Source organism: Octodon degus, unplaced genomic scaffold (assembly GCF_000260255.1).
Source record: "Octodon degus isolate 3935 unplaced genomic scaffold, OctDeg1.0 scaffold00064, whole genome shotgun sequence".
NCBI classification, from domain to species: domain Eukaryota; kingdom Metazoa; phylum Chordata; class Mammalia; order Rodentia; family Octodontidae; genus Octodon; species Octodon degus.
In genome coordinates, this window is record NW_004524640.1 from 8,198,421 (window position 1) to 8,210,327 (window position 11,907).

The following is an 11,907-nucleotide window of genomic DNA, read 5'->3' on the forward strand; positions in this document are numbered from 1 at the left end:
ACTGTGTATTCTCTTATTATGGTTTTACCTTTTATTTATTTGTAATTACATTGATACTGGCCTTTCCTTTGTTGCTAAGTTTGGTTAAGAGTTTGTGTATTTTTTATGTTATTTCAAAGAACCAGTCCTTCTATTCATTGATTCATTCTATTGAGGCTTCATTCAGTCTCAATTTCATGTCTGATCTTTGTAATTTTCTTCCTTGTACTGCCCTTGGATTTGTATTACTCTTATTTTCTAGAAACTTTTGGTACATCACTAAATCATTTGTTCGCTTATTTGGGCTACTGTGCTTTTCAACTGTGGGTATTCACAAGTTTAAACATTTTCTTGGGTCTGTTTCCATTGTGTATTATAAGTTCTGGTATGTTGTACTAATATTATGGTTTGATTCTAGAAGCTAATTAATTACTTTATTTTTTCTGAAATCCATTGGTTATTCAAGAGTATATTGTTCAATTTCCATGCATGGGTATATTTCTACAGCATCTTTACCACTGACTTCCCTGCATTACACTATGATCTGGGAGTATGTATAGAGAGTTTCAATTCTGTTGGGTCTGCTTAATTATGGCTCATTAGTGAGTATGGTCTATTTTTTCCCATAATATTTATTTTTTGTATGGTCTATTTTGAAGAATGCTTCATGTGTGCCAAGAAGAATGTTTATTCTGTTGTCATTGGATGTAACACTGTGTAGAGACATCTAGTAAGTCCATTGTTCAAGGGTTTGGTTCAACTCTGATGTTTTTCTGTTGATTTTTTAATTTATTTTTCTTGATTTATTTGTGACACTGGATTATTATGGTGTCCTATAGTAATAGTTCCAATGCTCATCTGACCTTATATATCCAGTGATATTTCTTTTATGAAATTTGTTTCCCAAATGTTTTGTTCAGATATGTTTATAATTGTTGTCTGTTACTGTTGAGTTGATTCTTAAAGTTTCAACCTCTTTTTCTTCTGATTATTTTTGACTTGAAATCCAACTCATCTGCAAATGTGATAACTCTTTTTACTTGATGTTAGGTTCTCATTTCATGGAATGTTAATTTCCATTCTTTGATTTTTTTTAACTTCTCAATTTTCTTTTGGGTTATATGTGTTTTTATATACCTCATATTGTTAGTTTTAATTTCTTGATCCACTCCACAAATCTGTGTCTCTTATCCTTTTGATTCTAAGATTGGATGGCTGAAACAGAGGATTACCTTTTTTCTCATAGTTTTGGAAGACAAAGCCATCAATCAATGTGTGGCAAGTGACAAGTGGCACATTTGGTTTCTGGTGAGGGCTCAACGCTTTTTTGTAAATGGAGTTCTTACTATATATGGATATAGGTTTTTATATTGTCTATGGAGGTAGAGAAAAAAGGGAGAGGGAGGGAGAGAGAGATAGAAATTTAGTCTCTCTTCTGTTCTTATATGCACACAAGTCCTATGGATTTTGGCCATAATTTTGTAAATTCACTTAATATGAATTACTCTAATGCTTTATTGATCCTGTTTCCAAATATGGAGATAGGGAGTTCAGTCTTACCATATGAAAATTGGAGACATTACATAGGTCATAACATAACTGGCACAATCAAAAATATCAGTTTTGTCCAAACATTGTGGCATACACTGTATTTCTAGCTCCTCATGTAGCTGAGGACACAGGATGGCAAATTCAAGCCCATTCTAGCCAACTTTGGAAGACCTATTATTTTCTATACAAATTAAAAAGGCCTAGGTCTACAGCTTGGCAGACAAGCCCTTCCCTACAGCAGGTGCAGCCATTGGTTCAATTCCCAGTCATGGAAAAAAAAAATAAAACCCTAAAGAAAACCCCCCAAATGTGTGAGTGCTTCTCAGGAAGATGAACATTTGACTACTTACACTACACCATGCTCTCTCCTAACCTTATTCTTTTCCTCCCCAACTAGAAAGCATGGGCTACATTAAGGAAGTCATTGAGTATATGAAAAATACCATGTGTCCAGATGATCTTCAGACACTGCTGGTTGATGATAAAGTTTGGAAGATGTTCACGGAGGAAGCTGAATTGTCCAGGTATCTTGCAGGGCACCCCAAGCAATGCCAAGCTGCCCCTCATGGGACTGGATTTCCCTAGGCACACATTTCTTCTCCCAGCAGTTTCCTGGTTGATGGTGAGCCTTCTCAAAAACCGCAGGGGTAAATTTTCTCCCTTGTTCCTTGGCAATGAGTGGTCTCAGGATGACTGGAGTTGATGCTCAGAAAGGACAGGATCACTGCTGGCATCAGCTTGGTATGTGATGTTGCAAGTGACCTTACCACTTTCTGACTTAGTTGCCTCATCCATTGTGTTTTACTGTAAGAAAAACAAGATAAATGCTTAGCTTATGGTGACACACAATGAGTGTGCAAGCAAAGACAAGTTTTAAAAGCCAGCAATTCAATCTAACCGGGGAGATGGCTCAGTAGAATAAGTGCTTGCCTGGCAAGCACAAGGGCCTGAGTTCAATCACCGGTTCTGCCAAATGACAAAGAGGGAGAGAGAGAGAGAGAGAGAGAGAGAGAGAGAGAGAGAGAGAGAGAGAGAGAGAGGCAGTAACTCAAAAGCCAGCATACAGGGGCCATTAAAATGTGGCTAACTGCCAGGTGGTTAAAGCACTTGCTTAGACAGAGGCAGAGACCAGGTTTCAATCCCTGGGGTGCTGTGCTGGCCCTGCCCCTGGGGCATGCTGAGATGGTGATTGAGACTGGGCCTGGTGCAGAAGGATCATTATGAGTCTGATCTGTGTAGTGAGACCCTGTAGACCCTGTACTAAATACACTAAAAATAAATAAATAAAACAATAGCCAGATGGAAGAAAGTAGGGTCAAGAGCCTCCTTCTTTCAGATGTTTTGGTGAGCGAAAACAGTTAAACATGATTGACATGTGTTCCTTGGGATTCCACATAATTCATTTTCTCCTCAGCTGAGGATGTATACAAACACAGCAGGATCTGCCTGCGGCCCCAACGACAAAGAGGCCAGATTGCAGATGAACAGTGAGAAATGGCTGTTTCTACTTGATTCCAGACTCCAGACTTACCTGTGGATACTGAGATTGGCAGCTGTGTGCCAGGACCAGTAATTCAATCTGATAGGACTGTGGTGAAGGCCTGGGAGTGAGCTGTGGGGCAAAGGTAGGGAACTAAGGACCCTTCAGATGGTACCTCTCAAAAGACCTAGAATGATGCACACCAGGGTCAGAGCCAGGGCTCAGGATTGAGGAAGGAGAGTTGACTGGAACAATTTAAGAAGTTCGGGGTCACAGGGTAGGGACCAGTATGAGCCAAAGAGGGGCTAAAAGATGAAAGCACAATGCAGCAATGAGCCCAACAGAAAATGTGGGACTGTGGGATGGGATGTTTTGTCATCCTGCTGTGTCCATCACAGATGATTACAGAGGCTGCTGTGTCTCTGGGTGCTGGCAGCTCTCAGCTCTCATTTTGGATACCCTGCTGCAGTAGTAGCTCTTGTCCATCTGAAAGGCAGGGTGGCTTAGTGATAAGTTCTGAAGCTGAAATAGTTTACACACTATCGGTACATTTCCAGAGAATCTAAGTGGCTCAAAGTCTTTACCCACAAAGAAAATCTTCCCTCTTTCATTAAGGCCAATTTCAGATCCTTTTAGGCTTAGTAGCTCATATAGTTGGGTCCCTCTTTCTCATGAAACTTTGAAGCTGGTCTTGGTGGCACATATCCAAAGCTGTCCCCAAGGTGTTTATCAGGTAGATGACATCTGACAGTCATTGTGAATTTGGGGTTACCAGGTCAGGAGTGGAGTAGGATGTGTCAAGATGCAGTAAGGTAAGTACAGAGTCAGGGTGCAGGCAATGTTAGTAGCCAGGTCTTCTGATTCTATTGTGCTGTGGAAACAATGGGACCCAGCAGCATTTAGTTGGGAAGGCCAAAGGACATCAGGATGGCTCAAGAGCTGATGGCAGAGCACACAAGATGCTCTGACTCTTCAGGTTCTGTGGTTACAGGTTTTCAATTTTAATTTCCAAGAATGAGCCAAACTTCAGAGTCTGAGGGCACAGTCCCTAAGGCCACTCTTACATTTCATATCAATTATATAGAGGGTTGATGACACAAGAGAATTTAGAGAACTCACTCAAAACAGTTATGACACAGAATGTATCACCAAGAAAAGACACAAACAGATGAAAATCAGTTAAACAATAGTTATGTAGGGCACAGCCTAGAGAATTACATACATGAAATTTCTGTTTTCCACAGGACACAATGCTGTCCTGTATTTAATGTGTGACAATTCAGATGGAGAACTGCCATCAGTGAGACTCACCCTGTGCCATAAAACATTATTCTGATACATGTGGAAGCAGTGCAGAAGACTTTAAACAGGAGGATTGTGGCAATGGAAGAGAGAGATTGGATACAGTCAAGATAGCTTGGAAATGTTTTATTTTTATTTTTTAAAGTTGGGTATTTGGTAGAGGTTCTTGATATGTGGCTCAGACTCTTAGGATCCTCCAGATTTTAGGTCCCAAGATCTGGGATTCGAGGCATGTGCTACTAAGCCCAGGCTCAGTGGCTTATTCACCATGCCAAGGGAGGGGACAGCATTGCATGAGGTTCAGGGGACGGAACCCAGATCGTTGCCCTTGCCCAAGCAGGTACTGAGACCTCTGAACTATCTCTCTGGCCCAACAACTGGAAATTTACAACCAAGAAGAAAAGTCAGGGGCAGTAGAGAGCTAACAACTACCGGTACTGTCAAGAGCAGGAGAAATCTGGCAACAAGGTTTCAATGCGGCTTCTCCTAAAGCAGGTCATGGAATACCTCAGCAAAGATCAGGGATGGGGACTTGAGCAGATGTGAGGAACAGGAGCTTCACACTAATCTGAACTGATAGGATTCTTGCCAAGCACAAAGGCACAGGGTAGAAATGGAATTCAGGTCAACAACTATCTGAAAAGGGGCTCTGGAGTTCCTGACTATGTATTGGTTAAGGAAAGAGTTATTTTTAACGCAGTCATTGAAGTTAGAGTTTTGAGGGACTGGATCACACACTGTCTGGAGGACTTCTCCCCAGCCCAGATGTTAGTTGCTTTACTCTCCGGTTTCCCCAAAGGACAGAAGTCATCCCATAGCCACCATCAACATCATCATGTGAAGGCTGAGTATGTTTTCTGAATAGTATTATAGGTTCTAGACTTTTATTTTATTTTATTTTATTTATTTATTTATTTTTTGTTTGTTTGTTTTCCAGTGTGTTCCTCTTTATTCATTTTCCGAGTACAAACTTAAACTTGGATAGGCTGAATTAACCCAACCCACCTCTGGCAGGTACACTCAACATGCTGTATAAAGTATAACATTCAATTTATTATTTCTTTCTCAAGAGAGTTTTCTTCAGTCCATTAAGACTCAGCTCCCCTTACATGGGCTTTGGTGGAGGTCGTGGGGCAGGCAGCACCAGCAGGTCTAAATCAGGGTGGAGGAGTTCGGTCCTTACGGGCTTCACGAGATCGATTTCTGACCACTTTGCTGTGAATGGCACAACTCACACAGTAATGCAGCTTCACGTACAGCTTGGGAAGCACATAACCGTCCAAGACACTCGCTTCGGAAATGTCCCTGACGGCGGCGGCCTCCACTATGTTCCGAATGACAAACTTCTTAATAGCCTTATCCTTGGGTACGCACCGAGCACAGTTAGTGCAGCAAATAGGCTGAACATGACCGCGGCCCTTTTTGGCATGACCGTTGTTCCTTCTTTTTTTCGTCATCTTGGAAAAGAGGACCCGAAAGAGCTAGACTTTTATTTTAAAAGTTTTTGTTGATAAATTATAAGAAATCTTTGGGACAGGCACACATCTAGAGGATGAAATTCATTTATGCCTTTTTGTATAATGTGAAAGAAATTCTATGTAATATTTTTAGCAATCCCATAACTTGACTGTGACCTATCTAATGAACTCATGTATGGCATTTTCTACCTGTGATAACAGGTATGTGTTCAAGTGCTTTCAGAGTTGGTAGCATATTTTAGCTTCGGAATTTTCAAATTAGGATGTCAAACTGTGTGGAACTATAGACAAGGTCTACACAGTCAAACAGTCTTTCAAGCAGGGAGAAGACTCTAAGTTCCTACAGATCCCTGCCAGCAATAAGGGAAAAGGCCAACAGCCTCAAGTCAGATTAATTTTTCACTACATGCTAAGTGTTTCTGAATTAAGCCTTCCCTTGCTTAATCCATCTGCAGAGCCCCTATTCTACATACAACTTGGTAGTTAACCTGAAGAGAGAAAGCATCTCATCAAACATCTGCCTCTAAAAAGCATCTTAGTATAACTTTACTTAACAGCCCTTGAATTCACCAAGAACCACCACACAGTTCATCTGTGATGTGCCAAACATGGTCACTGGTGAAAATTCCTCACATCTGGAAAATTGATTTCCATTTAATTTATGGTACAACCCCAATAAACTATGCAGAAGAGTGCCTGCTGAGTACACATTTTTTTTATTTGAGATTCTTTTTTTTTTCAAAGTTTTATTGATAAACAGATAGCAATGAGACAGTTTCAAATCAAATCAGAAGTATAGTTTCAACAAATATTACACTGCATAAAAAGCTGGGTACATTTATTTATTTTTATTAATTTTTTATTTTTTAGTGCAACCGGGGATTGAACTCAGGCCCTTGAGCTTGCCAGGGAAGCGTTTATTCCACTGAGCCATCTCCCCAGTCCTGCTGAGTACACTTGATGGATAAAATGCCTTTCTTTCTTTTTTTCTTTCTTTCTGTCATTCATTCATTCTTTCTTTTTTACCATTTCACATAATTTTATATAATCAAATGTTCTCAGGAAAAGCAACACATGTGCAGAGCTCCCAAAGTACCAGACAGGTGGCCCCTCACACTTCTTTTCTGCAGCGGAATAACTGAACAGAGAATGGGAAAAGTGATTCTAGTTTGTTCTTAAATATGTCCCCCTATATGTTAAGATTTTCAAATGGAATTTTTATTCTTTGTTGGTATTTTTCATTTATTCTAATGTGGAAATCAGGCTTTTCAGTTCAGCTTTGACTTTATTTGCAACTTCTTGGTCAGTACTCTGTAGAAGGCTGGAAAGTATAATCACCCCAATTTATGCTGACCCAGGACTTCAGGTTCATCATGCCAACATGCTCTACGAGGATTTTCACAAAACAACCTTCTTTTCCATCTTCTTTCATCTTTTCATCTTGCTCTATTAGCCATTTCAAAATGAGGTATCCTGCAGGATGTTTTGCCACATGAAGCTTTCCATCCTGGCCCCCAGGGTGCAGTTCTGCTGGTGCGAGGCTGGCGATGGCATCCATGGCAGGCTGAGGGTCTCCAGGGGCAGATCCCAGGATGTCAGACACCAGCACACATGCAGATTTATCGAGCACCATCTCTTGAGTATTTCTTTGTAGTTAGCTTAACAAAGCTGGAGAAATAGATTCTAAGAACTCGTGGTGGCAGATCTATGTCTTTCTTACTGTGTGTATTTCAGTCTCCATTTTGCAGAACTTCAGTGATCTCTCATACTGTATGCACAAAGTCTCTGGGGCTCAATAAATACAACAAGAACTTCCTCCCAAATTTGTCATTTACTATGATAGACAAGGAGCTAATAATTTCTGATATGATCATCTGCTTCATTAACTTAGTATCATCAATACAATCAAATGCCACCAGCAAAACCAAATGAGAGTATTGGCCATCAGCCACGTATTCGACATAAGTCTTCACTGTTTCCACAATTACCTTTCTGTCTTTAGGTGTGCCATGCCACAGGCAGTACATGGCCACTTGGGCACCATCATGTGTGTGGGTCAGGTACACCACTGCCTCATGGTTGGCTTTGATCAATTCTGATCTGAGTTTTGGGGTTGCATAGATAAAGAGAATACTTTATGGACTAAGTGCTTAACCATGGCTTCCTTTTGAGCCATTAGAGTTAGAATCTGCTTCATCTCATCCATAATCAACTCTAATTTTTCAGGATGTACCTCTAACCCTTGTCCAGAGTTGGGAGTTTTGCAGACTCATAAAGCTGAAGCATGTTCCCATAGAGCTCCTCAGTCAGCATGTTCCTCTGCTCCAGAATGGCCTTGTACACATATGCATGATGGCCAAGGTTACCACAGGTTGCAACATCTTCCTCGCATGGCCTTTAAAACTTCTGATTATCTCTGCAATCTGTGGTTCACTTCCATACATGAGAAATTCCTTCACAATATATCTGGAATATTTGGCTTTCCTGAATTCAACCAAATCATCTTGCCATTCTTCAAAAGCCTGTTTTCTCTGTTCTTTATCACCATACTGAGTACAGCACTCGATCACATGAGTGGAACTGTGTGCAAATGCAATAGTTTTAATTTTCCTTTGAATCAACTTCTCCACTTCACTCATCAGCTTCACTCATTTTTCTTTGTCACAATCCTTTCTTCTTATAATCTCCCAAATCTGTTTTGCTCGAACAACAATATCATAGTTGGTTTAGGCACTGAGCTGCCTGCTCGGCTTTACTTCTTTATTCCTCCTTTTGAAGTCATCCTATTTTGGTTTCTTGGATGCTGATTCATCACTTTTCCCATCAGGCTGGAATTTTCTCTCCTTGTTGAATTTATTTGTTTGCTTGAATTTGCTCTTTGGCCCTTTGTCCCCTCGTTGCTTGTTCTTGAATTATTTCACACACTTTCCCCAAGGTTTTGCAGTACTTTTCTCAAATTTCAAGTAACCTCAGGTCCCCTCTCCTTAACAACCTTTTGGGGAATATTTTGAGGAACTAGAATCACTGTTTTTCTGAAATTTGCTTTTTCCTTGTGGAGCCTTTATGCTCCTTCCTGTGAGCTTTTTTCCCCTTTACTTCGGTCAAAGCAACTCCCACACATGAGGCAGACACACTAAAAGGCCTTTCTTAACCCCAGACCTGTACCATTGCAGGGATGAAGCAAAGGAGCTGCATGATTACTTCAAGCAACATAGAGCAAATGAAACAGCAGAAGACAAAATAATGCTCCAGGAAGACAACCTGGCTAGGAAGAAGTTTTTGGAAGTGTTTCCGAAGGTGAAAGCAGAAATTGAGTCATGTATTCAGAAACTTCGCGCCCTTGCCGAAAGGGTTGACAAGGTGCACAAAGATTGCACCATCTCCAATGTGGTGACCAGCTCCGTTGGTGCCTTCTCTGGAGTCTTGAGCATCTTTGGCTTGCTTCTAGCACCCTTCACAGCAGGAAGCAGTCTCCTGCTCTCAGCAGCAGGGTCAGGGCTGGGAGCAGCAACAGCTGTATCTGATATTACCACTACTGCCATAGAACACTCAGACACATCCTCAGCTGAAGCAGAAGCCCAAAGCATCCTGTCAGCCAGTGAGGACAACATGAAGATTTTGCTAGAGGCTGAAAGTGAGCCACTATTCAAATATATTATAAAACGTGTGACATTCAGAAGGAACATGAAAGCCATGGTGAGTAACATCATCGCACTCAGGAGAGCTCTAGCAGATCCAGCGTTAGCACGAGATGCCATGCGCTTCACAAGCACTGGGGGACTCTCAGCCCGCAGGACTCAGCAGGTAAAGCGGGCATTTCAATGCACAGCCCTATCAATGACCAAAACAGCCCGGCTAGGAGCTGCAGGTGTAAGAAGTTTATTCCTTGGGCTTGATGTGTACAACATTGTGAAAGATTCACAGCATTTGCAAGAGGGGGCAAAGGCACCACTAGCTGAAGAGCTGCGGCGGAAGGCTCAGGAGCTGGAGGAGGAGTTGGAGGAGCTCAACCAGGTCCTAGCACTTTGTAGTTAAGTCTCACTCAGTCCCACAAGTGATACATCGGTAAGACCACATGTTAGGGACAGAGGCAGATGCACACATTGTACTAGAAAGACCAAAGGGATGAGATGAAGACCATGCACCTGAGCATTAAGGAGTTTGCCATTTTTGTTAAGTGGCCACAGCAAAGGAGGGATTAACACAGATTATAGTTTGGCTAAGAGAAGGCAAGATGCAAGGAGCTTTCCACAGGAGAAAATGAATATACATAGTTCACCACATAAAAAAGAGCAAGGATAAAATCATGTCATCTCAATTCAGGCAGAAAAAGTCTTCACACAATTCTGCATCCATTCATGGTGAAAGCCCTAAAGAACTAGGAATTATAGGATTAATTACAGGATTATTAATTAATTATAGGATCTCAACCTAATAGAGTATATTTTCCATAAGCCCATAGATAGCATCATAGTGAATGCAGAAAAGCTGGAAGAATTTACTTTAAAATCAGGAACCAGGTGAAGTGTTTGAAATGTTATACAGAGCAATTAGTCAAGAGAAATAAAAATAATATACATAAAAAAGGAGAAATAAAATATTCCATATTTACAGATGATATAAGCTTGTATTTGGAAGATTTTAAGACTCCATCAAAAGACCTTTACATTTGATAAACAAGCTCAACAAACAGTAGGACACACTACCAACTTGAGAAAAATCAAACACTATCTAAAAGCCTGAATTATCTAGCTGAGAAACCAATCAGGAAAACAAACACATTCACAGCATCATCCAAAGAAATGAAAGCTGATGTCGGGAAATTAACCTAATCAAGATGAAAGACTTCCAATGAAAAAGTTAGAAAACACTGAAGATAAAGAAGGATGAAGACACTAGAGATTAGAATGACTTCCCCATGTTTGATGGAATCAAGGCCATCCCTCAGTTCTTTATCAGCTATGAAAGACAAATTGTGCTGTTGGTAGTCATGGTGCAGAATAAAGGATGGTGGGAAGATTGGAAGCCAGGAGCTTCCAGCACACCCGGGATCCACGGAAAGACAAGGCTAGCGACTCTAGGAGTCACCTCTCCTGTGCTTGATCAGTGTGCAAGCCTGGGTTCAAATTTGCAGCCGGTGGCCATTTCTCCCGAGATATGGAGGAATCATTCCTAGACAATCAGGGAAAATGCTCGAGCAACAACTTTACGAGCCCGGATCGTGTGTGCAGTCCATGGTCTGTCTCATGGACTGATCCACCTCGTGCAAAAGTCAGTGTATCTGGGCCCAAGAAGCAGTGCAGAGGTCACAGGACGCGTGCTGTCCAGGGCATGGAAAGTTGGGGACATTTTATGAGGGGAAAAAGGAGCTGTTTCTGAGTCACTTGTAGGAAAATGGATGCGATTTGAGATCATGCTATGCAGTGACATAAACTAGACATATAAGTTTAAATATCTCACAAGAGAAAACTGAAATGCAAATAAAGAGCAAAATAAAAGTTAGTGAGAAGTAGGAAAATTGGCATTTTGCAAGTGGGAAGGGAACTGAGAAATCGTTTAAGGGAAGGTAAACAAGGTAATTTTTTGCCTTCTCCTGTTTAAGGGAAGCAGGAGATGAGAAAAAATTAAGACATTATGCATATGTGATTTTCCCCTGAAGAATGTAATCATTATGTACTGCAAACAAGAACTGTACTAATAAAGAGAAAAACTGAAATAGAAGAAAACAAGTTATTATTATTTAGATCTAAAATGTCGCTCAGAAATCTCATGTGTCCAGAGATGGGGATTGGGGAAAGCAAAGGGATCATGGTGGAACTATGCTCGTCAACTGATCAATCTGTGGGTGGTTTATGGATGAACATCCTGTGAGACCTGAGCAGAGAAGGGGAGGGGTGATTGTGGGCGGGTGGGACCTGAAAGGGGTTCTTCTTTTTATTTTTTATTTTAAAGAGATAAAAACAAAACAGGCAACAGGACGAAAAATAAAGCAACATTCAACAACCAATATGGTACATAATTTCGAAACAAGAGTAGAAAGTGAACAGTGGTTGTTGTATTGCATATTCTTATCATCAAATTTGTTGCTGAGATTACCAGATATAGGCAGGCAAGAGT

At 40.9% G+C, this 11,907-nt stretch overlaps 1 protein-coding gene and 1 pseudogene across 1 annotated transcript; one reads left to right on the forward strand and one right to left on the reverse strand.

The window, feature by feature from the left end:
* The first annotated feature begins 2,006 nt into the window (after positions 1-2,006).
* On the forward strand, positions 2,007-10,063 carry LOC101585607 (apolipoprotein L3-like). Its single transcript, XM_004634674.2, has 2 exons — positions 2,007-2,054; positions 8,964-10,063. The coding sequence occupies exons 1-2, from the start codon at positions 2,026-2,028 to the stop codon at positions 9,823-9,825; spliced, it is 891 nt and encodes a 296-aa protein (XP_004634731.2). The 5' UTR covers positions 2,007-2,025; the 3' UTR covers positions 9,826-10,063.
* LOC101585212 lies at positions 7,021-8,879 on the reverse strand (annotated as a pseudogene).
* Positions 10,064-11,907: the final 1,844 nt, after the last annotated feature.